A 27,150-nucleotide genomic window follows, 5' to 3' on the forward strand; every position below is an offset into this window, starting at 1 on the left:
GAGCAAGGGCCTCCGAGTCCTGAGTAGAGTCTTCAGCAGCTTGTCTTTCGGGCTGGACGTGGACAGCCTTGTGCAGGGGTCGGTGGACTTGGCCCAGGGCGGGAGGACGGAGCTGTCTGAGGAGCTGAGGCAGCAGGCGTGGGAGCTGGAGGGGATGTTGCAGGAGCTGAACCAGCTCTGTGAGAGTCTGTGTTAGGGCCTGACCCACCTCCCCCCCTCCCTCCCCCGGGTAGTGCAGGGAGCAGCGATCTGTGGGGGACACAGAGTGGAGCCGTCTTGCTGGGGGGCCAAGAGGGAGACATGAAATTTCTGGACCTGGGGGTGAAGGATGGGGATCAAGAAAAGACAGTTCTGGAGTTTGTCCTGGTGGCAGATGTCTCCTCTGCTGCCGCCCCGCAGAGCCACCTGGAGGCTGGAGTCAGCAGAGCGATGTGGGTTCACTGAGCAGAGCCCTGGGGTGAGGCGCCCAGGAGATGTCAGAAGCCTCCTCGCACAGCCCCCTCTCCACGCCCGCTGGTGAGGTGCAGAAAGGGAGAGAAAGAGAGAACCACCTGCTGCCCCTCGGGCCTCGGGGGTCAGGTCCTTCCATCTCCCCAGCACAGACAGCTCTGGCTGCACAGCTGAGGCCCGGGGATTGCTGGCTTTGAAATCACGTAGTGTCTGTCCTTCAGCAATGAACTAAGTTTGTTAGAAACCAGCCTCCTCTCCTGACTGAAAATATTGGAAATTGACTAGATCTCTCCTTACCTTTGTTGAATATTAATACGTGATTTCTCTGTGCACGTGGCTTAGTTACACAGTGAAGGTGCAGGACTCCAGGGGCAGAAACCAGCCTCTTGTGAAATGTGGTACTGGGCTCCTACTCTGGCGTATTTTGGCTCTGAAACCTCTTTAATAAATTGCTCTTTTACTGTCATTGAGTTGCCTTCAAAATGGGTTACTGAAATGAGGGGGAGGTTGGCCTGACTGCAGCTGGGAGCAGCAAGGGTTGGGGGTGGGCTCAGGCAAAGGCCTGGTGGGTCAGAGGAAGGCAGAGTCAGGGAGCCTGGGATAAGGGGGGAGGGAACTAGAGAGTGACAGGAGTGGGGAGCAACATTGCATGGGGGCTCAAGAAGACATGGAGCAGGAATAAGAGCCGCAGGGGAACAAGCACTATTGGGCCCCACGGAGGCCCTGAGCACAGAGAAGACAGACCTCACCTCCCCCTGGAAAGCACCAGAGGCCTCCGGACAGATCACAGACATGTGAGAAGTTGTTCCAGTCACTCATGCTAAGGGAAATGCAAGTGAAACCGCAAGGAGCAGCAGGTCACGCCTTGAGAACAGCCCAAAGAAGGCAGGTGTGGGGAGGATGTGGGGACAGGAGCCGAGGCTGGAGGGGCCGGTGCTCCCATAACACAGCGGCCAGCTGGGGGCCAAGGCCTCTCCGTGCAGGCCACAGGCAGACCTTGTTTCACCCCCAGGGATGTGACCAAGCCGCCTTCTCCAAGGGCCAGACTCGCTGCCTTCCTGGGGGGGCGCTCGGCCGCCTGCAGCCCGCTGTGCTGTGTCCCTGGCAGGGGCTGTGGCGCCAGGTGCCGGTGGCAGGCGAGGGGGGTGTGGTGCCCTCAGACCCAGGCTGGTGAGTGATTTCTAGACGTGTGGGGTCACCCTGTTACCTTTGGCTGTAAAATTAAAGCTACGCTGGGGAAAAGGAAGAGAAGCAAGACGGCGGGGTGTGCAGACATGAAAACACCTCAGCAAAGGGAGGTGGCTCTGGCACAGGTCAGGAGGGCAAACTGGGGTTGAGTCCTGGCTCCTCCCTGAGAGCTGGATGAAGGCCCCGCCTCTCCCCTGCCCTCTGCTTCCTCACCCACAGGCCATATTCTTGACCTACTTTATGGGGTGATCTTCAGACTAAACTACAAGTGCTCCTTATTTCAGAAGGGCCACCATGCTCTGTCCCCACCTAGAGCCAGAGGTGGAGCGATGCGGGTGACCAGGAGTCCCATGGACATTTGCCCTGAGGAAACATCCCCTGGAAGGGCAGGTTGAGCTCCCTGGGTGTCCAGGCCCACCAGCCCTTGGCGATGCCAAAAGGTGCAACAGCACCCACCTGTGCCCCCTCAGCAGGTCACCACACCCTCAGGTCATTATCTGTGGAAGGGAGCCGCTCTCCCCAGCTTAGGGGAGGATTCTGGGAAGATGCCTGAAAGGCTCAGCACAGAGCTGGCTCCCCAGCCCCGTCCATGGAGGACAGAGTAGGAAGCAGCTCTTGCTCTCTCCTTCGGATGCTCCTGACTAGCTGGGGCTGCCTTTTCCTGAAAGGCCTCTGTCTGGGGGAAGATCTGGCATTGAGTGTTAATTGCCAGGGTAGGAAACAGCTGAGTTCTCCCAGCCTCTCTCCTAGGCTTTGTCCATTCACTGGCCTGACCATCAAGATGGGCCTCCTCATGCTGATCAGCAAAACCAAAGCCTCCATGTGTCCCTTGATGAGAGAGCTGGCCAGGGGGAGGGAGTCCCAGGGATAAGTGGGGAGCAGTGACCTCAGGGAAGCCCCACCAAGTGCCACGGGAGCAGGGCCTGGACATGCACTCCATGGGGGAGCATGCCGGAGGGCTTCTCAGAGGAGGAGGTGATTTCAGATTTGGGCTTTGAAGGACGAGCATGGTCTCCAGGTGGTAGAAGCAGGGGCTTCTGGAGTGGGAGCCGGGGGAGCAAAAGTGGAGAAGCTGTGTGGACATGACCCCCAGCAGCAGCAGCGGGACATGGGACACGTCTGCCCAGGGCCTCTGGGCCTCAGGGGCAGTGCGAGTGCCTGACATGGAGGGAAATCAGGTGACCTGCTGGGGAAGTGTGGGCAGGACAAAGGAAGTGTAGGACACCCACAAGGTGGGGACAGTCATGTGCTCAGGGTCCCACGGTCTGTCAGCCGCAGTTCTTGAAGAACAAGGCAGGAGGTGCTGAGCCAGTGGGGTCTGAAAGGTAGGTCTGGGGGTGCTCTTCCTGTGGGTCAGCAAGGCTGGGGGCACTGGGAGGTCAGTGTCCTGTGCGGGGTGTGGTTTAATCTTTACCTGCTCGGATTTGCTGAATTTCCCTTTCTGTTTCTTTTCCTGTGCTGTGTCTGGTCGTTACACAGACTCTCAGCCGGTGACCGGAGCTGCACCAGCGCCCCGCGTCTCCTTCCACCCAGCCAAGGGTGGTCCCGGTAAGCTGGGGAGGGGGACCCTCACCCCACCTCCTCACCCTCCCAGCCAGCCTTAGAGAAGGATCGTGGTCACCACTTCATAAACCAAGAGGAAAGTTCAGAGGTTGCTTATGTGGCAGAGGCCGGCCTGCCAGAGGCCTTCTCCCTCCCCGAGCCCCCGATCAGTAGAGGGAGGGGGACCGCTCGGAGGGGTCCACAAACCCTCTGACACCCCAGTGAATCCAGGTCTCTGACCCCTGAGACACGAGCAGGTGACAGAAGGTGGTGCCGGGGTGCTCGTGCCTTTGGGCACGAGCAGAGGTGCAGGGAGCTCACACTTCTACCCGCGGCCTTACCACCTATGGTCCCCGGTGCTGCTGTGGAGGCCCAGGGGGTAGAGACTTTCTGTTCAGACAGGAGGGATCAAGGGGTTTCTGAGACAGTGAACCCAGGAGGATTCAGGGAAGATGCCTGGAAGGCTCATCCCAGAGCCAGCTTCCCCAGCCTTGTCCATGGAGGATGGAGCAGGAAGCCGCTCTCGCTGTCTCCCTTGGATGCTCCTGACTAGCTGGGCCTGCCTTTTCCTGAAAGGCCTTTGTCAGGGGGAAGATCTGGCATCGAGTGTTGATAGCCAGGGTAGTTCTCCAACCTCTCCCCAGGTTGTGTCCATCCACTGGCCTTTCCACCAAGATGGGTCTCCTCGTGCTAATCTGCAAAACCAAAGCCCCCATGTGTCTCTCCATGAGAGAGCTGGCCAGGGGGAGGGACACCCGGGGACAAGTGGGGAGCAGTGACCTCAGGGAACCCCTAACAGGTGCCATGGGAGCAGGGCCTGGACATGCACTCCATGGGGGAGCATGCCGGAGGGCTTCTCAGAGGAGGCGATATCAGATTTGGGCTTTGAAGGACGAGCATGGTCTCCAGGTGGTAGAAGCAGGGGCTTCTGGAGTGGGAGCCGGGGGAGCAAAAGTGGAGAAGCTGTGTGGACATGACCCCCAGCAGCAGCAGCGGGACATGGGACACGTCTGCCCAGGGCCTCTGGGCCTCAGGGGCAGTGCGAGTGCCTGACATGGAGGGAAATCAGGTGACCTGCTGGGGAAGTGTGGGCAGGACAAAGGAAGTGGTAGGACACCCACAAGGTGGGGACAGTCATGTGCTCAGGGTCCCACGGTCTGTCAGCCGCAGTTCTTGAAGAACAAGGCAGGAGGTGCTGAGCCAGTGGGGTCTGAAAGGTAGGTCTGGGGGTGCTCTTCCTGTGGGTCAGCAAGGCTGGGGGCACTGGGAGGTCAGTGTCCTGTGCGGGGTGTGGTTTAATCTTTACCTGCTCGGATTTGCTGAATTTCCCTTTCTGTTTCTTTTCCTGTGCTGTGTCTGGTCGTTACACAGACTCTCAGCCGGTGACCGGAGCTGCACCAGCGCCCCGCGTCTCCTTCCACCCAGCCAAGGGTGGTCCCGGTAAGCTGGGGAGGGGGACCCTCACCCCACCTCCTCACCCTCCCAGCCAGCTCTTAGAGAAGGATCGTGGTCACCACTTCATAAACCAAGAGGAAAGTTCAGAGGTTGCTTATGTGGCAGAGGCCGGCCTGCCAGAGGCCTTCTCCCTCCCCGAGCCCCCGATCAGTAGAGGGAGGGGGACCGCTCGGAGGGGTCCACAAACCCTCTGACACCCCAGTGAATCCAGGTCTCTGACCCCGAGACACGAGCAGGTGACAGAAGGTGGTGCCGGGGTGCTCGTGCCTTTGGGCACGAGCAGAGGTGCAGGGAGCTCACACTTCTACCCGCGGCCTTACCACCTATGGTCCCCGGTGCTGCTGCGGCGGCCCAGGGGGTAGAGACTTTCTGTTCAGACAGGAGGGATCAAGGGGTTTCTGAGACAGTGAACCCAGCGGTTGTGTCACCTACTCTGAGCCCCGAGTCGGCTGGGGCAGGTCCCCTGGGGAAACTGAGGCCCTGAGAGGGGGAGACTTGCTGGGCCCCAGCCTGGCAGAGAGAGCAGGGTCATCTCGGGCTCTGTCCCCCGCCCCTGCTCTGCGTTGTGGGTGCAGGCAGAGGAGGAGGCAGCCTGCCCCCCACTGTGAAGAAGCCAGCTGTGGGTGAGGAAAGGCCAGGGTGATTCCCCGCGGGATCCTGGCTCTGTCCCCTCCGTCAGGCTGCAGCCCTGGGCGTGTGGTGCCGGAGTGTGAGCGTGGGTGTGCGTGTTACACAGAAACCTGAAAACTGGGGCCATCAAAGCACCTTTGCCCTAAACACCAGCTCCCAAAGGCCCTCTGTGGCCTGTGCTATGGACCCCAGAGGAGGTGGCCTTCGGCCCGTCACCTCCAGGGAGACGTTGTTCTAAACTGTTCTCTTAAAAAATTGGGTTCCGTCTCGTGTGGGTGTGTGGGAGCTGTGCAAGCTTGCCTTTGTCAGCTGAAGTGTCCCAACTAGTGTTTCCTGGCGTGCAACTGGTTTGTGGTGCCCTCGGCCATGTTTAATGTTTTTAGAGGTGAACTAGATCAACGTTTCCCTTTATGGTTCTGGAATTTGTGCTTTGGTTGGAAAGGTTTCCTCACCTCAGCGTTGTTTCAAGCATTTCTTCTGGTGTGTTTGTCATTTTTTCTTTCTGTCTCACGTTCAGATCCTTTTGGGATCAGTTGAGTGATTGATGGATCCATGGATTGCCCAGTGGATTGATTCCGTAGAAGCTCTTTGTTTTGATTGATTCAGTGCAAGATTTTCTGTTTCTTCTTTTCTCTCCTCTTCCTTCTTGCTCTGCCCCTACAGCGTGTCCTGCTCCTGCTCTTGCTCCTGCTCCTGCTGCTCCTCTTTAGCACAAATACGACCTCATCTAGGACATTGCACATTCAGGGGACCTCCTGAGGGGTCGGAGAAGTCGACCTGTTGTGGGGAGAGATGTCCTTTTATAGGGTGAGGAAAGGTTAGGCAGGAAACTGGGTATGTGGAACTGAAGTTGATTTTTTTTGGCAGTTTCTGGTTGAACACCCTTGGTTCCTGTTTGTGTCGGGTGAGGCCTCTGGTTCCAGGAGCTGAGGCAAAGGAGGAATTCCCTCTGCGGTTTACAGGCCCCTCCTTGTGCCTGCGGCCTAAGACCCTCCCCAGGCCCCCTGCACCGACCTTACACCCCTCAGTGGGGACCCCAAGGGCCTCACATCACAGACACCCCCTCAGCATTAACTGTTAGCCATGAGCACTGCTGCTTTCACCTCAAATAACTTCTAGAACCTTCTCTCCCACCTTTCTTCTGGGTTCGCTGTGACTGCTCTATCTCTCTCCGGTGGCCTCCCTGGTTGGGGTGTCTCCTCCTGCTGGTCCCCCACCCCTACCTCCACCCCTGGATGACAGGATCTGACTTGGCTTGGCGTGAGCTGCAGTGAATTGAGAAACTCTCTAAACAGCAGCAGCCGGGCTCAGGAGACAGAGAAACACCCAGTTAACACATCTTGGCCTTTGGGCCCCCCCACCCGGAGAGAAGCAGAGGGCAGGTGTTTCTTGCTGCTCCCGCGGCCACAGCTGGCTAACGCCTGAGCATGGTTTGTCTTTCTTCTCTTAAGGGTGAAACAACCTTTCCTACCCGCACGCTGGCTGGTGACCTGGCAGAGCAGCCCTGAGACCCCGCGGCCGGCGCCATGGACCCAGACTGCAGCGGTGGGGACGACGCAGGTAGTCAGCCTCTTCTTTCTCTGTTCCCACTGGGGCCCGGAATTGGGGGTGGCGCCGTCGGGCTGAGTTCACCTCTAGGGTATCAAGAACTGTGAAGGGGATTGATTAGTGACCTGCAGCTCCCAACAGGTGTCCAAATGAGCCCACCCTGGGTCTGTGGGGGCATGTGTGCGTCTCCGGGTGCCATGGCAACCCGCTCCCTCCCTTGCTCCCCTGACACCCATCCAACCACCAGAAGAGTAGCCAGGACAGTCCTCAGGAATGTTGGTAAACAGTAGGAGGGAGAATAAAGGGGCCCCAAGGCAGGGGGGGAGAAGAGAGAGCAGGTGGACCAGCAGCCCAGGGGGCTTCTCCTGCCTCCAGCCCTTATCCTAGCTGCCTGCCAAGGGGCAGGATCTAGAAGACCATTCCATCCTCTGAGGGCGTTTGCAGGTCGGACCTGACCCGGGTCTGGTCTCAGCTCCCTCCTACCCGCGTGACCTGGCGCGCCTGACCCCACTCACCTGTTTGGGGAGAGTCATTCCCTGCGCTCCCTGGGGATCACACATGGGTACATGTGGCCTGGTTCTGGGCCTACACGCACCATGTAGCCTCAGTGTTTGTCCTGTCCCCGCCGTCTGAGTGTGTGAGTCCAGGTGGAAACGCCCCGTCCCCCAGCACCTTCTCTGCCTGCGGCTTGTTCAAGCCCCCGCGCTGTCTGCCGGGTACACGCACCCGAGACCCGGCACCCGCCCAGGGCAGGGACTCCTTTCCTCTCAGAGACCCCTGCAGAGCTCGGCTCTCAGACCTCCCCTCATCTGTCCTCACCCCATCAACGAACACACAGACGAGGGGCTGTGGTGTGCTCCGTCCAAGCCCTGGTTTCCTTCTCCCTGTAGTGCAGCAGCAAAAATAGAATAAACAACCCTCCCCCTGCAAAATGAACACTCAGTTTCCTCAATCCACTTTCCCAGGGCTCCCCCCTCACTGCATTGCCCTGGCTAGCAAGTCAGACCCGCCCAGGGCCACCCAGCAGAGCAACTGTGCCGAGCCATGCTGGAGAGCAAGGTGGGGGCGTGGGGGGGAGCAGAACCCAGAGCTTCCCAGCAGGTGGGCCTCTTGCCAGGGGGCCAGACTGGGGGTGTGAGGACAACCCCCCCAAGAAGGGAGATGGTGTCTTGTTGACTAGGCGACCAGCTGGGTTCAGATGTGCCATTGGAGAGCTGAGTCCCGTGACACCAGCTTGGAGGATAGGAAGGGCAGGTGGAGCCCAGGGTCAGCACCCCGCCACCCCCGGGAAGCCCCTCTGCCTGTCCTGAGGCCGTGACTAGCGGGAGTCTTCTCTCACAACAGTTTACTCAAGGCGGGCCCTTTGCAACATCAGGTTTAATTACAATAGCAACAGCATCCACACACATATTGACAGGGTAGGATGCAGACATGACAGGAGTTACTTTAAATACAAGGAGGCTTCAGAGTCAAACGCCAAAGACATGGCTGACCCTTGACCTGGGATTCAGTTCTGCCTTCAGCTGGCGGCTGTGGGCGGTCGCTTGTCTGAGTCTCACTCTCGTCTCCTGTGAAGGAAGAACACATCTTGGTTCATGTAGAGCAGGAGACACATTTCACATATGCTCCTGGACACGCCTGTGTGTGCTAGTCCCTGGAGTCCATTTGCAATGCCATAATCTCCAATCCCCGAAAACCACCCCTCCTTTTGTAGCTCAGTGGGCGGTCGTCTTGCCTCGAGCAAGCTTCTGACCTGAGACTGTTCACAGTCGTCACATTATTTGTTCACTTGATGTGCGTGTTCCCTGGTTTCACTGTGAGAACTCGGGTGCGTGTGTTCTGGGTGCTGTCCTCACTCTGCTGGTGGGGTGAGTTATGTGCAGTATTCTCCTTCTAAAGGATAAAAACACGTGACTTATAAAACATATCTAGATGCCATAAATTAGATAATTAATTCAGGAGGCTGGGCATCCTAGAGCAAGGTGCTGCCAGGGTTCATTCCTGGTGAGACTCTCCCTGGTTTGAGATGGTGACTTCTCTGTCCTCACAGCACTGTGTGTGTGTGTGTGTGTGTGTAGAGAGAGAGAGAGAGAGAGAGAGAGAGAGAGAGAGAGAGATATCTGGTCTCTTCCTCTTGTAAGGACACAGTGTTTTGTGTCCCATAACACCAGGTGACGCCATCCAAAGGACCCAGGTGACAGCTGTTCAGGAAGATTATCACTGACCCCTGAGATTCAACACCATTTTCTCTCCACCTCAACCACCTTCCTTTTTTTTTTCAATCTAGACAGCAACAGCTCTTTTGCGAATATCATTCAGTGTATCCTGAACATAATGAACAATGAGGACCAACACAAGCAGCTGATTGACAATAAAACCTGGAAGGCACTTGTGGATAAGAATGTTTTGTCCAGGTAACCTCCATGGGGTGTCCCCAGGAATGTCACCCAAATGTCCCTCATTGTGCTGGTTTCCTCCTAGCAGTCACACCTCCTCCAGGCAGTGCCCTGTGATTTTGATTAAGGATGTTCCTCCTTAACAATCCATGAGGACTGTGTTCTCCATGCCATTTGCTGGCAGTGAATGGCACTGCGCTCAGAAGAAATGAAGTCTGCAGTGAGCATTAGTGTGACCTTGGCAAGTGACTCACCCCCTCTCTGCCTTAGTTTCCAATCTGTTCAATGTTGTTGTGAGGAAAACAAGAAAATGAAGGTAAAGTGCTTAGCATAATGAATGACCCACAGTAGTGCTCAGTTAGTGTTCACTTTTTACCAGCTTTCTGGAAAGAAATAGTGTCTAAAAGCCTTCTTCCTAGAGATAAGAGCCAAGCAGGATTTCCTTTAGAACAACTCAAAAAGTATTGCCACAATCAGGTGTGTTCCTGGGGATTCTGGCTGGAATCCCCTGGCATTCTATAAACACTACAGAAACCCTCTGTACTGTTAGTGGAAAGGCTGGAGCAGAGTTGGGCAGAGTTGGGTTAGGGCCTGATCTATTCCTTGCCAGCTCTGGGGCTCTGAGCTTATTCCTGGGTGTCTCAGATTGGTAGTCTGTCCAAGGACAAGAGCAATTCAGTCTGATAGGTGGACTGTGTGGTCAACAGTGGGGACTCAAACACAATCATCTGGTCCAATGGTTCTTTCCTCCCTGGTTTGATCCTCTCGTTGCTGGGCATGGAGAATAGTAGGTGGTTGTTTCCTCCATAATCTTTCTGGGTGGCTGAGGGGAAGTGTTGACTGTTATTTGGAAACCTCTTCTATTCTACAAAGACTAGCCCCTCACCCATGGGAAGGCAGTGTGGCCCAGTGATACTTCTATTGACAGCATGTGAGTTGAGCAAGTTAAGCAAACTTTGCATAATTTGAAGGCCACTGAGGAGACTGCCTAGTCCCCTCCAGAGAAGAAAGGAATTCCTCACCTACTACAAAAGCAGGACTTTCAGGCTTAGTGATTCTGACTGATGGGTTTTTACATTCCCTGGCTTGTTAAGAGGCTCTATAAAGTGTGCATGGCCTGGGTATGCACACAAAAATAAAACTGTCAGCAGCTAAAGTGTGAATTAGGCTGGTGACACTTGAAAGTTCAGGGATGGTGGGTCAGAAGTCAGAGAGGCATCTGGAGAGGTGAAGGAGAACCATAGTTAGTAGCAAATACCCTGCTTCCAAGTCATTTGGGGCCATGACTTGACCTAGTGACCTTCGACTGAGAAGATCGATGGGCATCAATCTTGGAAGAGAGTAAATAACAGGCAAAATGATCATTATTATCCCTTCTGGCTCTGATTTATTTTTTATTTTTTATTTATTTTTTAATTTTATTTTTATATTCCCCATACAATTGCAACCCCCTTATTTTGACCCCAAGCCCTCATTTCCCCACCCCCACACCCCATAGAGTGTTTCTGATTCATAGTTGTTTGTTGATTTCAATTTTTTCTTTCTTATAGTTATTCTTTTTCCTGGTCCCTTATTTAAGTTTTCTAGATTCCTGCTATGAGTGAGACCATCTGGTATTTTTCTTTTTCTTTCTGGCTTATTTCGCTGAGCATGATCCCTTCCAGCGCCATCCATGTTGCTGCAAATTGCATGTGTTCATCTTTTTTGAATGCTGAGTAATATTCCATGGTGTATATGGACCACATCTTCTTGATCCAGTCATCTATTTTTGGGCATTTGGATTGTTCCCAAAGCTTAGCTATTGTAAACAGTGCTGCTATAAACATAGGTGCAGGTGCCCTTTTGAATTAATGTTTCTGTGTCCTTTGGGTAAATACCTAGGAGTGGAATTGCTGGATCCTATGGAAGCTCTATGTTTAGTAGGTCCAGAAATCTCCACACAGCTCTCCATAGTGATTGGACCAGTTTGCACTCCCACCAGCAGTGCAGGAGAGTTCCTTTTTCTCCACACCCTCGCCAACTTTTGTTGTTGCTAGTTTTTTTAATATGTGCCATCCTCACTGGTGTAAGATGGTATCTCATGGTAGTTTTGATTTGCATTTCCCTGATTGTAAGTGATGTTGAACATTTTTTCATATGCCTGTTGGCCATTTGTATTTCCTCTTTGGAGAAGTTTCTTTTTAGCTCTTCTGCCCATTTTTTGACTGGGTTTTTTTCTTTGTTTTTGTTGAGTTTCATCAGCTCTTTGTAGATTTTTTGTGATCAGTCCTTTATCATTAGTGTTAGCCCTAAGGGTCACTGCAGGGGGAGGTGCAGCAGTTCTCCCAGTCGGTGGGGTTTCTCTTTGTTTTGGTTATTGTCTCTTTTGCTGTGCAGAAGGTCTTTAATTTGATATAGTCCCAGCTGTTTATCTTTGCCTTCACTATCACTGCTTTGGGTGATGTGTCTGTAAAGATGTCTTTGAGGTGCATGTCATGTAGTGTTTCGCCTATATTTCCTTCTATATATTTTATGGCTTCAGGTCTTATGTCTAGCTCTTTAATCCATTTTGAGTTGTTTTTGTGCATTTTGTGAGATAGTAGTCAAGTTTCATTCTTTTGCATGTAGCGACCCAGTTCTCCCAGCACCATTTATTGACCAAACATTCTTTGCTCCAGTGCATATTCTTTGCTCCTTTGTCAAAGATTAGTTGACCATAAATCTGTGGGTTTATTTCTGGGTTTTCTATTTGGTTCCATTGGTCTGTGTGTCTGTTCTGGTTCCAATTCCATGCATTTTTGATGATTATGGCTTTGTAGTATAGTTTGAAGTCTGGGAGAGTGATGCCTCCATTCCCTTCTTTTTTTTTTTTTCAGGAGGGTTTTGGCTATTCGGGGTTTTTGTTGGCTCCATATGAATTTCATCAAAATTTTTCTATTTCTTTAAAGAATGACATTGAAATTTTAATTGGGATAGCATTGAATCTGTAGATTGCTTTTGGTAGGATGGCCATTTTGATAATGTTAATTCTTCCGATCCATGAGCAGGGGATGTCTTTCCATTTCTTTGTGTCTACTTCTATTTCTTTTAACAGTGTTTTATAGTTTTCTTTGTATATGTCCTTAACTTCTTTTGTGAGGTTTATTCCCAAGTATTTGATTTTTTTTTGTTTCAATCATAAAAGGAATGGTTTTCTTGATTTCTTCTTCTTCAGATTTATTGTTTGTGTTTAGGAAGGCTACTGATTTTTGTGCGTTGATTTTGTATCCTGCCACTTTACTGAACTGATTGATTAGTTGAATTAGTTTTTCTGTGGAGTTTTTGGGGTTCTCTATGTATATTATCATATCGTCCGCATATAGAGATAATTTGACTTCTTCCTTGCCTATTTGGATTCCTTGTATGCCTTTCTCTTGTCTTATTGCTCTGGCTAGGACTTCCAGTATTATGTTGAAAAGCAGTGATGAAAGTGGACATCCTTGTCTTGTTCCAGATCTTAATGGGAATGCTTTCAGCTTTTCACCATTGAGAATGATATTGGCTGTGGGCTTGTCATAGATGGTCTTTATGATGTTGAGGTATGTTCTGTGTATCCCGAGAATTTCAAGAACCTTTATTATAAATGGGTGTTACACTTTGTTGAATGCTTTCTCAGCATCTATGGATATTATCATGTGCTTTTTATATTTCTTTTTGTTGATGTGTTGGATTACATTGATTAATTTTTGGATGTTGAGCCATCCTTGTGTCCCTGGAATCAATCCTACTTGGTCGTGGTGAATTATCTTATGGATGCATTGTTGGATTCTGTTGGCAAGGATTTTGTTGAGGATTTTTGCATCAGTGTTCATTAGGGAGATTGGCCTGTAATTTTCTTTTTTTGTGCTGTCTTTGTTGGGTTTTGGTATTAGTGTAATGTTGGCTTTGTAGAATGTATTTGGTAGTATTCCTTCTTTTTCAATTTTTTGAAAGAGTTTGTGTAGGATAGGCACTAATTCACTGTTGAACGTTTGGTAGAATTCATTTGTGAAGCCGTCTGGGTCTGGGCTTATGTTTTTGGGGGGTGCTTTAATTACTGCTTCAATTTCGCTGCCTGTATTTGGTCTGTTTAGTTGTTCTTTTTCTTCTTTGTCCAGCTTTGGATGATTATATCATTCTAGGAATTTGTCCATCTCTTCTAGGTTGTTGAATTTGTTTGCGTATAAGTGTTCATAGTAATCTCTGATTATTCTTTTGATTTCTACTGAGTCTGTTGTGATTTCTCCTCTTTCATATATAATCCTATTTATATGTGTTTTCTCCCGTTTTTTCTTTGTGAGCCTTGTAGAGGTTTGTCTATTTTGTTTATTTTTTCAAAGAACCAACTTTTGGTTTCATTGATCTTTTGGATTGTTTTTTTTAATTTCTAATTCATTTATTTTTGCATTGATTTTTATTATTTCCTTTCTTCTACTGGCTTTAGGGTTTTTTTGTTGTTCTTTTTCTAGTTCTTTGAGATGTGAGATTAGGTTGTTTCTTTGAGTTCTTTCTTGTTTGTTGATGTGAGCCTGTATTGCTATATATTTTCCTCTTATTACTGCTTTTGCTGCATCCCATACACTCTGGAAAGTGGTGTCCTCCTTATCATTCAACTCAAAGTATTTTTTAATTTCTTCTTTGATCTCCTCACTAGTCCAGTGGTCTTCCAGTAGTGTGGATTTCAATCTCCATGAAGTGGGAAGGTTCCTTGTTTTCTTTTCATGATTTATTTCTAGATTGATGCCGTTATGATTGGAGAAGATAGTTGGAATGATTTTGATTTTCATGTATCTGTTGATGTTTGTCTTGTGGCCCAGTATGTGATCGATTCTGGAGAATGATCCATGCACACTTGAGAAAAATGTGTACTTGGATTTTTTTGGGTGCAGTATCCTATAGATGTCTGTTAAGTTCATGAGTTCTATGTCTTTATTTAGGGCTCTAGTGTCTTTGTTTATTTTTTGTCTCGTTGATCTGTCCATTGGTGAGAGTGGGGTGTTGAAGTCTCCCACTATGTATGTGTTTTCTTTAATATCTGTTTTCAGAGCTGATAATAATTGTCTAATATATTTTGGTGCCCCTTCATTTGGTGAGTATATGTTGATGAGTGTTATATCTTCGTGATGTATTGTCCCCTTGATCATAATGTAGTGTCCATCTATGTCTCTTTTTACTTTTTTAATTTGAAGTCTATTTCATCTGATGTAAGTATGGCTGTTCCTGCCTTCTTTTTTGGTCCAATTTTTGTAGGACTGTTTTCCAACCTTTCACTTTCAGTCTGAGTTTATCTTTTGTGGTTAAACGTGTTTCCTGGAGACAGCAGAAGGTTGGATTTTGCTTTTTAATCCAGCCTGCTACTCTGTATCTTTTTATTGATGAGTTTAATCCATTTACATTTAGAGTTAATATTGATATGTTGGCATTTGTGTTTGCCATTTTGTTTGTCTTTTTTGTGATTTTATTCCTAGCTTTATTCTGATCTTCTTGTTCATTCCTCTGTTTGTTTTGGCTTTAGGACTTCTTGTAGAATTTTTTGGAGTGGGGGTTTAGTTGTAATGAATTTCTGTTTGTTTGAGAAGGTTCATATTTTTTCTTGGTAGAGGAAGGAGAGCTTTGCAGGGTAAAGTATTCTTGGTTGGCATTTGCTGTGTTGAAGTTTGCTGAATATGTTACTCCATTCTCTTCTTGCCCATGTGTTTCTTTGGAGAAGTCAGAAGTTAACCTGATTGGTTTTCCCTTATAAGTTATCTGTTTCTTCCCCTTGCCAGTTTCATTATTTTTTCCTTGTCTTGGACTCTTGCAAGCTTTACTATTAGGTGTCTTGCCATAGTTTTCTTTTCATTATGGTAATTGGGAGTTCTTCTCACTTCTTGTATGCCTATATTCATCTCCCTTGTCATGCTTGGGAAGTATTCATCAATTATCTCCTTGAATAATTTCTCAGTTGCTTTGTCTCTCTCCTCACCTTCTGGAATGCCTATAACTCTTACATTTCCTCTCTTCATGGAGTCTGATAATTGTCTAAGAGTCTCCTCATAATGCTTCATTTGCACTTCTTTCTCTTTTAGCACTTTTTATTTCTGTGACTTCGATAGTACTGATCCGTTCTTCCATTTCATCGATTCTGTTTTCATTGCTTTTCCCAGAGTTCTTTATCTCCTCTAGTAATCTTTTTATCTCCTGCATTTCTTTTCTTTCCTTTCTTAAGGTCTCAACTTCATTCTTCAGTTCAGTGATTATTTGTCTCAAATCATTTTTTTCCTTTTCGTTTTCTTTCTACTTTTTAATCAGGATGATTATTAATTCTCTATCTGATAGGCCGAGAAGTTCTTCCATGTCATTGTTGAGCTCTGGTGACTGTATTTCTTTTTGTGGTGTGTCCTCCTGCTGGCTTGTTTGGTTATATATATTTTTTCTTTTCCCTGTTGTTTGCTTTCTAATTAGTTCTATGCATTGGGATGTTGTGCCACTGGTGTTGGCGTACATCTCTTTGTAGTGCTCCTTTAGGGGCGTTGGAAACTGTTTACCAGACTGAGACCAGCACTGGTAGGTCAAAACTCCACCAGGGTGTTGATGTTGTGTTGTTGGGCTCTGTCCCTTACAGTCCCTCCCTTTGTATTTACTCAGTTCCAACAGGGAATCAGCTAGTTGGTGATTTAGTTCTGGTCACGAGGTGGTGCCAGAGATCCGTACTTGCTGACCTGTGCTTTTTCCCAGTGGTTCTCTGAGTAGCGGAGGAGGGGACAGAGGGAAGCATCTCAACACAGGCTCATATTCAAGCCGGGTGCTGTGTCTGCCCTATGTTCACCTGGTGTCGTGCCCGCAGCTATATGTATCCCGCGCCCTGAAGTCTGCACTCTAGGTCTCAGTTCCAGGGCTATCAGATCCAAAACGCTGGCTGTCACCCTGTGCAGTGCCTGCTGCTATGGTGCGTCCCACGCCCCGGATCCTGTGCCTAGCTCTCAGTTCCAGGATGGAGTCTTACTCCACACCTTATTTCCCTCCTTACCCCCATTTGCATGGCCTACCCTCTCTCAGCGCCCGAGGGTATTTTTGGGATCCCTGGTTTCCAACAATGGGGTGTTGGTGATATTTTTCTGGTAGCTAGGTGGTGCCAGAGATCTTTCCTAGTGTCCTCGGGGAATTGTTTTTTTACCCCATGGGTCAGGGGAACAGAGTGGGAGTGGCGGAGAGCGCCTCAATGGCTTTGGGGTGCTGTGTTGCCTTGTACCCCACCATCGTGGGGATTCCACGCCCTGAATTTCGTGCTCTGGGTCTCAGTTCCAAAGCAGGTCCAGGATGCGGGCTGTAGCCCAGTTCAGTGTCCACAGAAATGGCACCTTTTGCACCCCACTTCCATGTCCGGGCACCTGGTTTCTGATTACTCAGTGAGGGACATTCACCTCAGTGAGGGCTCCCGTGTGTCTCCCTGCAAGCCGAGGTCGCGAGATCCGCGTATGCTTTTCCAGCGCGCTGCTTTTCCGCACAAGCTTACCGGCTGGCCTGTGGGGCTGTTTGTAGGTCTCCTCCGGGAGTCTTTGTTTTTCTCCAATGGCGCCTGGAGCCAGTCGCTCACGTCCGCAGCGAATCCTGCAAGGTTCTCCACAGCTCCAGTTCACGGGGTGTGGTGGCTGAAATAGTTGCTTTCCACTCACAGTCCCGCTTGATGCATGGTTTGTTCTTGTTGGTTGTTTTAGTTTTTTTGTTTTTTCCTCCTTTCTGTTGGTGGGAGAGTGCCAACTTTGTGGGTAGGGGAGGGTAGCAGGGTTCTGAGCTTCCTCCCTTCTAGTCCTCTTTTATGGCAACTTTCTTCTTTGGGCAGTTTGCTGGAGTCGTCCGTTTATCTTCCGTGTCCCAGTTCTCACTGGGACCTGCTGCTTTTCCTCCCTATTAACTTTTTTTTTTAAATGAGAGGTCTTATTCACAGCGTTTCCACAACGCCATGTTGATCCGACTCCCTGATTTATTTTTTAATTCTAAGTATCCTTGTGCCAAACTCCCATGACTGAGGGTTAAATCCCCCAAACTGAGCTTTTCACACCAACTGCAAATTTCAGGGTACCCAACCACTCTCAGTTTCAATAACTCCCTAGAAGAAATCAGAATTCACAGACAGCTGCTATGCTCACAGTTACAGTTTATTACAAAGAACAGATACCTGTTAAAATCATGAAAGGGAGAAACGCAGAGTCAGGAGTGTTATAGGGCAGCCCCGATATTGAACGGGTTGCCCGGCTGTGGGTCCTCACCCGCGCGCTTACAAGGAACTTATGAATACTCCACTACAGGCACACACAAAAGGTTAATAAAAGGTTTATTTACAAGGGAAAAGGAAATAAGGAAAATGTACAACTCAGGGAGAAAATAGGGAAATAAAGTCTTTCATGCGTCCTACCCGATCTGCCGACCTGGAAACCCAAAGTCACTCTCAGAGCTGGCCGGACGCTGCGAGCTGGCGGAGAGCCAAAATGGGGAAAACCCTCCAAAGCCTGGCTGCTGTCTGGCTTTATACCAACCTGGCTGCTGAACCCCACCCTCAGGTCCCAGCTTCCTTCCCTTTGGTGGGGATGGGATTTGGAGTTCCCAGTGTCTTTGGCTTTGGCCTGGGGTGGGGGTGGAGTCCACAAAGCCTGTATGGAAATAGCTTTTAGGATATCATTTTCCCCCTAACAAGAGCATTTGAAATATTGTCATTTGTCCTCAGGAGGCACTACTGTGCTCCTTGAGTGTGTGAAATACATGTGGAGTATAGCCAAACTTTGGAGCACACCTATTAAAGAAAAAACATTATCCTGACACTTGTTAACACAGTACAACAGAGTTTACTCAGGACTTTTGTGATAGTGTCAAGAGCGTAGTAATTGATGAGAGAGACTAGGCTGAATACAGCAAAACAGGTGAAACTTTCTAGCCAACAAGGAGAGTAGGTGAGTAGACAATCACTAGAGGCCACATCAAGAGTAGGAGGATTCTTGCTCAACAACAGGACTCTTGCTAAAGACGGGCAGGAGAAAGACTTCTACATGAGAAGTGGAGGACATCTAGGCTCCAGCCACTCCCAGGGGTCAGGAGTGATACCGCAGGGCCCTAAGCCCTCATCAGCTATCTCAGTGCTAGACAGATCAGTGACCAAGGGCACGGCAAGTGAAGACATTCCTATCAATCAGGACGTTCTAGAGATGTCAAGATTAAGGGCAAAAGGCAGGGCTGTCTGTGGGTCAGCTTAATTCTTCACTGCACACTCAGGTTCTCTGAGCAAAGTTGTTTCTGCTCCAATTCTACTTCTCTTCGTTCTTACTCTACCAACACCTGTGTGGTGATGGTATTGACCTTCCCTTGAGCAAATAGCTACGATGACTTAAAAGCATCTTAAAATGACATTTACTTTTTTATTTTCTGACTGAATAAATACTGGGAAGTATCTATGATGCTTGAAATATTTATTGTTTATCGATAAATTCTTTAACCTTGTAAAGTTGTTTTCCACTTCACATATTGTAAAAGCTCTGTAATTTCTAATGTTTAGACTGCAGTGAGTATTGATTCCATTTGGCACATAATCAAATTGCCTGTTTTTAGCACCTGACTTTCATTATTACAGGGATGAAGCAGATGAGATAAATGAAGGTCTGAGAGGTCTGAAAACAGACACAGCCACGGAAGATAAAAATGAGCAGGAGTTTAGGAAGTGGTTTCAGAAATCATATCCTCAGATGCAAGAGCAGCTTAAGAAGCACATAGCCCAGCTCCATGAACTTGCAGACAAGGCAGACAAGGTGCACAGGGACTGTGCCATTGCCAATGTAGCAGCCAACTCTACCGGAATTGTGTCTAGCATTCTGACCATTGTTGGCTTGGGTCTGTCACCAGTGACAGCAGGGGTCAGTCTGGCACTGACAGCAACTGGTGTGGGACTAGGAGCAGCATCTGCTGTGACCAATGTGTCCGCCAGCGCCGTGGATAGGAAGAATATGTCCTCTGTAGCAGATGAAGCTAAAGCCCTATCAGATAGAATCAATGAAGAGAATGTGGTCAAGGAATTTCTACGTAACTGCCCACCCGAGGTAGTTTCCTTAGGACATGAGAATTTCAGGCGCCTGCATTACATTCAGAAGATGGCCCTTTTTATCCAGTGGCTCCAATCCAAGCCTCATCTAGCAGACAGTTTTTCACGCGTCATGTCTAGTGAAATACTGACAGCAGGAAATGCCTTTCAAGTCCAGAAAGCTATTGGAGTCGGTGGTCTGGCACTGATGAAAGGAGCCCGGATCTTTGGTGTAGTCGCTGCTGGCGCCGCTCTTCTGTTTGATGTGGCCGGCCTAGTGCAAAACTCAAAGGAATTGCATGAAGGGGCAAAGACACCATTGGCTGAAAACCTGAGGAAGGAGGCCCAAAAGATGGAGAGGTATTTGGAAGACCTGAGCCAGATCTATGAGCGTCTGTGTAGTTCCTGACTCTGTGACCCCAGGACCAAGTAAGGAGCAGGGACTTGTGTTGGACGAGGTGTGGCAGTACCTTGCTCGAGGGGAAAAAATCACAAAATGAAGTTTATGGACCTGGGTGTTAAGGAGTTTGGCAATTCTGTAGCTGAGTGAGTCAGAGTAGGATTGATGAAGCTGGCATGTGAAAAGGCAGGAACACAGCTTGGAATAAGGGAGGAGACTAGAGGGAGGGGGATAAGGAAACCATTTATTTTGGACTGAACAAGACGGGGGGCAAGAATAAAGTGGGGTGAAAGAACAGGCAATGGGAAGGCCAGTAACTTACAAAATTGAAGATGAGAGAGAGTGAAAGAGTTGAAATTGTTGGGATATGGGAAAGCCACAGCGGCTCCTCTGTTAACCCTCCCCGTGGTCTGACATGCTAGAAAATATGGCCTGACCCTAGTTTTAGTGTCTGCTCCCAGCTGTCCAGTGTGAATGTATTTTTGTCTTCTAGCAGCTTTACCTTGATTACAGAGTGACCTCTGGTAGTGGTGGTGGTGGTGGTGGTGAGAACAGCAGATTGGGTGGGAGAATGGTCAATCACTGCTGCTCTGGGAACCAGATTGTCCTTGGAGACAACTGAGGACAGTGAAATTCCAAAGGCTGTGTTGAAGCAGTGACTGATTTTTTTTAAAAGGAGGGGGTGGAGAATGATACCAGATGCCAGCACAGGGCAAGGAACTTGATGTGTCTCAAGATCAACCATCTTGGGCCTCCCCTGGTGGCACAGGCAGTTGAGCGCAGCACTGTGAAGCTGTTCGCAGCCTCTACAGTATTGGTTTGATCCCAGGCGGCAGGCGAGGTTCCCACATGGCGCGGCAGATGTCTCCTGTCTCACCTGCTGCTCCCCTCAGCAGTGTACTTCGGTCAATCTGCCTGTTCTGTTCCCTGCTCTGTCTCTGGTGAATCCCGCCACACTCTCACGCATCTGGCATGTACTCCAGTTCTTATATAAATAAATTAATTAATTAAAAAAGATCAATCATCTTGTGATCAAGAGCTACACATCTCTGAGCCTCAGTTTCCTTACCCATCGGGGGAATTGCTAGCAAAGATGGTATTTCATGACTGTCTGTTTCTCCTCCACTTGCACTTTATAGACTGCTTCAATAAATCTGGTGATACCCTGAGCCTTTACTGTGTTGATGGTCTTCCTCGGGTTCTGGATTGACATGTGGCATGTGAGGTCAACTAGGGGCAGAAGGGCTTGTTTGTAGGTGTGAGAGAGGGTCACCAATAAAAGAAGGGACAGAGAGAGAGAGCTAGACAGCAACATCCTCACCCCAGCGAGCCTCTCCCTTCACTGAGACTCCTACAAGGACTTCTGGGAGAACCTCCCTTGTGGTACTGCCCCTGCCCATCCTCCACACTGGGCCAGAATAACCCTCAAGTACCTCCTTCTAACTCTTCAATGGCTTCATATAACTCCTAGCACCAAATTCCCCCTTATTCCAGGGGGATAAGTAGCCTATTCCAGCCTGCAGTTCCCTGAAAGCAGAGGTGCAAACAAGGCTCAACCAGGGGAAGGACTGGGGAGTCAAGCAACTGAGGAGAACTCAATCTGAGAACATATTCTTGATGTGGTCACCCCTGTGGGTTACTGAGACCTTCTGAGGAGCCTTCATTGAGTTCTAGAATTTATCCTCTCCCTGGCTATTAACACTTGACACCAGATCTTCCTCCAGACAGAGGCCTTTCAGGAAAAGGCAGCCCCAGCTAGTCAGGAGCATCTGAGAGAGACAGCGAGAGCTGCTTCCTGCTCTGTCCTCCATGGACGGGGCTGTGGAGCCAGCTCTGGGTTGAGCCTTCCAGGCATCTTCCCTTAATCTTCCCCTGAGCTGGGGAGACAGGCTCACTTCCACAGATAATGACCTGAGGGCACAGGTGCCCAGCACAGGTGGGGCTGTTGCACCTTTTGGAATGAACAGGTGCCGCAGTGCTGGAGGGCCTGGACACCCAGGGAGCTCAACCTTCCCTACCAGGGGCTGTTTCTTCAGGGCAAATGTCCAAGGACACCCTGGTCACCCGCATCGCTCCACCTCTGGCTCTGGGTGGGGACAGAGCATGGTGGGCCTTCTGAAGTAAGGAGCACTTATAGTTTGTTCTGAAAATCACCCCATAAAGAAGGTAAAGAACATGGCCTGTGGGTGAGAAAGCAGAGGGCAGGGGAGAGGCGGGGCCTTCATCCAGCTCTCAGGAAGGAGCCAGGACTCAACCCCAGTTTGCCCTCCTGACCTGTGCCAGAGCCGCCTCCCTTTGCTGAGGTGTTTTCCTCTCTGCACACCCCGCCGTCTTGCTTCTCTTCCTTTCCCCCAGCGTGGCTTTCATTTTACAGCCCAAGGTAACAGGGTGACCCCACACGTCTAGAAATCACTCACGAGCCTGGGTCTGAGGGCACCACACCCCCCTCGCCTGGGGGTCACCACGCCCCCCTCGCCACAGCCCCAGCCCCAGGACAAGGCACAGCGGCCTGCAGGCGGCCGAGCGCCCCCCCCAGGAAGGCTGCGGGTCTGGCCCTTGGAGAAGGCGGCTTGGTCCCACGCCTGGGGGTGAAACAAAGTCTGCCTGTGGCCTGCACGGAGAGGCCTTGGCCCCCAGCTGGCCGCTGTGTTATGGGAGCACCCGCCCCTCCAGCCTCAGCGCCTTTCCCCGCACCCTCCCCACACCTGCCTTCTTCGGGCTGTTCTCAAGGCGTGAGCTGCTGCTCCTTGTGGTCTCACTTGCATTTCCCTTAGCACGAGTGACTGGAACAACTTCTCACATGTCTGTGATCTGTCCGGAGGCCTCTGGTGCTTTCCAGGGGTGGGTGAGGTCTGTCTCCCCTGTTCTCTGAGCTGCTTTGGGGACCAATAGTGGTTGCTACCCTGCGGCTCTTATTCCTGCTCCATGTTTCTTGAGCCCCCATGCAATGTTGCTCCCCCTCCTGTCACTCTCTAGTTCCCTCCCCCTATCCTAGTCTCCCCGATTCTGCCTTCCCCTGGCCCACTGCCCATCCCCCACCACATTGACCGCCATCAGGCAACACACAGAAGAGGTGCCCTGGGTTTTCTCTGTCTAAGTCCTGGTTTCCGTTCTCCCTTTAGCAGCTGGCTTGCTTCTTAAGTGCTCTCTTCCCAACCTGTCACTGCATTGCCCAGGCTACCAAATCAGACCCACCCCAGGGCCCACACGGGAGAGCAATTGTGCTGAGTCATGCTGCAGAGCAGTGGGAGGGGGAGCAGAAGCCAGGAGCTTCCTAGCAGGCGGGCTCCTTGCCAACAGAGGGGTGGGGGGGACGCATGAGGACAACCCCCTAGGAAGGAAGATGGCGTCTTGTTTACTAGGTGACCAGCTGGGTGCAAAGGTACCAGTGGGGAGCCATGTCCCCTGAGACCAGCCTGGGGGAGAGGAGATGCAGGTGATTCTGAGGCTCAGAGCTCAGGGTTCTGCACCCCACCCACCCCCGCCCAGGCAGAGCCCAACCTTCCTTGTTCTCCCCACCTAGAGCGCAGCAGCTTGCTGAAGGAAGTCCTTGAGTATGTCCTGTGCACGGTGAGCAGGGAGGACCTGCTAGTCCTGCTGACTGATCCTCAGGCCTGGGTGACATTTGTGGCTAAGGCTGATTTCTCCAGGTAACCTCCAGGGGGTGCCCCAGAATGTCACCCAGATGTCCTTCTCTGGGTTAGTTTGCTCCTGGCAGGCACACCTCCTCCAGGCAGTACCCTGTGGTCGGTGTTGAGGATGCCCCTTCTACACTGTCTGCAAGGAATGTGTTGTTCATGTCATTTGCTGGGTTGAGAAGAGATGAGGTGTGGGGGAGGGACTTGGGAGTTGTGTATCCTCAGCCTGTGGCTTCCCCATCCTCTTCCTTAGTTTTAATCTGTTCAATGTTTTTGTGAGGAAAAACAGATAATGAAGTGCTCAGACTGGTCACTGACACACAGGAGATGCTCAATTAAATTAGCATTTCACAAAGTTGCTGAGAAGAGACAGGAGCCAAAGGTCTTTTGCTGCTGATGTGAACCAAGCAGGATTTCCGTGTGGGACAAGTCAGATACCACCTGAAACAGTCATTTTGTTTTGTTGTGGTTTCTGGCTAGAACCTCTTATGCCTATTAAGGAGTCTTACAAACTCTACCTTCAGGTCCATGAGGAGGATGCCGTGGCACCTGATCTCTCCCTCTTCAGATCTGGGTTCTGGACTTGAGCCTTGGATCTCAGATGGGACATCTGTCCAATGGGAATACCAGTCAGCTGATGGGATTGTGGAGCAGGCCTTAGAGTGGGCTAAGGTGGGGAACTAAATGCAATCATCACAACCAATGTTTCTCTTCTCCCTAATTTGATATTCTCAATGCTGGGCATCAAGGGCCCTGGGAGATTATCCTCCATTCACTACCTGGAGGTCTGGACTGTCCTGTTCTGGTCTATGTAGAAAAACTCATGAACCACATGATGGCTGGATGCCTTAGTGATTACTTCCAACATCGGCATGAGAGGGTGCCACTTTAGGGTAACTAAAGGATGCTAAGGGGACTCCTCCATTCCTGCTAGACAGAAAAGTGCTTCCTCCACCAGCATGCAGGTACAAGCCTTGTCAGGTTTTGCAACTCGTGCTGCTGGTTCTTAATATTCCCTGAGTCCTTAAAAGGTTCCATAAGGTCCCCCTTACAAGATGTGCACGCATGTGAAGCTCTCAGCACGTAAGAGGTGAGTTTGGCTGATGATCTGAGAGTTCAGGGGTGGTGTCAGATCAGAGCTGGAAATGGGCAGACTGAGGGGAACCAGGTGAGCAGCACACCTCCGGCTTCCCAGTCCAAATGGCTTCAATGCACCCAGTTCCCTCAGTGGGAACGAGCCATGGGCATCAGGCTTGGAGGAGAGAAAAGAAGAAGGAAAATAATCAATAGGGTTTCTTCTAGCTCTGCATTTCTGGGATTTTATAATTCTAATTGCTCAGGTGAGTCAATTTTCCAAATCTGGGGGCAGAACCCCAAGTACTCCCTTACTTTTCATGTCAGCTGCAAAAGGGGTGTCCTCGAAATCCCTCTTGTGTTTGAGAATTCCCTAGATGATGCACAGAGCTCACTGGAAGTTGTTATGCTCACTTGCAGTTTACTACAGAGAAAAGATATAGGCTAAAATCAGCAGAGGATGAACTCATAGTCTGGGAGGCTTTCACCTATGACACTTCCATTGTCCTCAGGAAACTTTACTGTCCTGGACTCAGTGTGTGACATGAGGACGGGGCATTGCCACCCAGAGAAGTTTGGCCTTTTAAAGGAAAAAAATTTCTGACATTGTTGAAATGATACAGAAACTGCGTGTTTCCAGTCCATTACACTAGAGGAGAGAGATTGGTTTGAAAACAGCAAAGACAGGTACAATAGTCAGTGAGTGAGTGAGTGAGTGAGAAGGGCGGATGGGTGGAAATTGACCAGAAGAGAGGATGAGAGCAGGAGGATTCATGTTCCACTGACCCAGCAGGACCATTGCTCAGACAGTGGCTCCACTAGAGGTCAGGGACTTGTTCACCAAAGGTGGGGGATGTGAACTTGCTCTGATATCAAGGGTGACGGGATATCAAGAGTGGGGAGATTCTGCTAAATACACATAGCAGGACTCTGGCTAAGACAGGGTAATACAAGTGAGGAGGGGCAGGACACAAGAAGCCAAAGTCAAGGCCTTGTTAGGAGAGGGGCTCAGAGTCACTGAATTATTTTCTCACTTGAGAGGCCCTTCACCCCAAGCCTCCGTGTACACAGCTTGATGGGGGTTTGATCACCTGCTGCCCACATGACTGGCCTGTAGCCTCCAGTCCCAGGTGGGAATGGGTATCACATCACCCCCAAGAACACCCCCACACCCCAGCATTTCTTGTACTGTGAGCCTGGCAGTGGCCATGACCCAAGTGAACTCACCCTGTCACTCAGGACATTCTACGGCCTGGTGATCACGCTCAGCAGCCAGGCACATCAGGCAGCTCTGTGGTAAGCTAATTCCTCCCTGCACACTGTGATTCTCTAAATGAAAGTCTTTCTGCTCCAATTTACCCTGTTGTCCAGAGTTCTCACTCTACACACACGTGCTGTGGTGGCAAGGCTGACCTGCCTGCGAGTAGAAAGGCCTTCATCAAATACCTACTACTAAAGCGCTTTTTTTTTTTTTTAATTTTTGAAAGAGTTGGGTATATTATAAAAGGGAAGGGCAGGAAAGGATGCTTGCACAGAGACAGGAGGACCTAGAGCTGCCCCTGAAGGGGTGAAAGGGACTGGCTTGCTAAAATAGAGGCCTGCATAGACACAAGGGCAGCCTTGGGAGGAGCCTGCTCTGCTGCTTTGCAAAGGGAAAAGGCTGGCGAAGAGAAACAGCTGCATGGTCCCAGGTGGGCATGAGAGCTGCTGCTAAGGAGCCTCTTAACATGACTTTCCTTTCTTCAGTCTCGGTCTGAATACATACTAGGAGCATCAATAATGTACGGACCATATTTGTTGATAGAAAAATCCTTCACTCTTACAACATTTCTTCTATTTGATTTATAGTGAAAGCACTGATTTGTGCAGGATAGGCCTTGTTGTGCCCACTTTGCAGATGAGCAATCCCTTTCTCTGTGTCACTGGCCTCACTGTTACAGGGAGGAGGCAGTTGCGCTGCGGGAAGAGCTGAGCCAGCTGAGTGATGAAGACATGCGCCAAAAAGAGCAGGAGGGCAGGGAGAAGCTTTTGCAAGTCTTCCCTCACATGAAGGTGAAGCTTGAGGAGCACATAGCTCAGCTCCTCCAGCTTGCAGACAAAGCTGGCAAGATACACAGAGACTGTACCATCTCCAATGTGGTGAGCAACTCCACAGGCATTGTGTCCGGCATCCTGACCATCCTGGGGCTGTCACTGACACCCGTGACCGCAGGGGCCAGCCTGGTCTTGTGTGCAACTGGGATGGGGCTGGGGATAGCCACCACTCTGACCAAGGTGTCCACGAGCATTGCGGAACAGTGGCGCATCTTATCATTAAAATCTGAAGCCCAACCCATGGCATCAGATCAAAAAAACAAAGGGGAGTTGCCGGAGAAGATTGCAAATAAGGACATACCCAAAATTTTTTCTCTAGTAGAGAATATTATCAACGGTCTGGAAGACATTGAGAAGTGCAAAAATCTCAACAATTTCGCCAAAATTAAACAGGCAGTAGCTGGCCTCCTGTCCAGCAAACGTATGTCAGCCCAAGGCTCCAGGCCCCTCAACATAATCCTTGAAGCCACTCCTCAGGCCTTGGGCAAAGCAGCCCGAGTCACGGGTATTTTCTCCACAGTCTTCTTCCTGGGGGTAGATGTGTTCTTCCTTGTCAAAGACTCAAAGCACTTGCACGAGGGGGCAAAGTCAGAGTCGGCTGAGACGCTGAGGCAGCAGGCCCGGGACCTGGAGAGGATGCTGGAGATGCTCGGCCAGATCCACGGGAGTCTGCAGCAGGACCCGGCCCCGTGA

General features: G+C 50.1%; 1 protein-coding gene across 1 annotated transcript; it reads left to right on the top strand.

Moving 5' to 3' along the window:
- Window positions 1-300: 300 nt before the first annotated feature.
- On the top strand, window positions 301-27,150 carry LOC311184716 (apolipoprotein L3-like; the record flags this gene model as incomplete). The annotated part of the gene is made up of 3 exons (XM_084254906.1): window positions 301-431; window positions 25,603-25,659; window positions 26,304-27,150. The coding sequence occupies 3 exons, from the start codon at window positions 301-303 to the stop codon at window positions 27,148-27,150; spliced, it is 1,035 nt and encodes a 344-aa protein (XP_084111032.1).

Source organism: Talpa europaea (genome assembly GCF_964194135.1).
Source record: "Talpa europaea genome assembly, chromosome: 15".
In the NCBI taxonomy this organism is placed as follows: domain Eukaryota; kingdom Metazoa; phylum Chordata; class Mammalia; order Eulipotyphla; family Talpidae; genus Talpa; species Talpa europaea.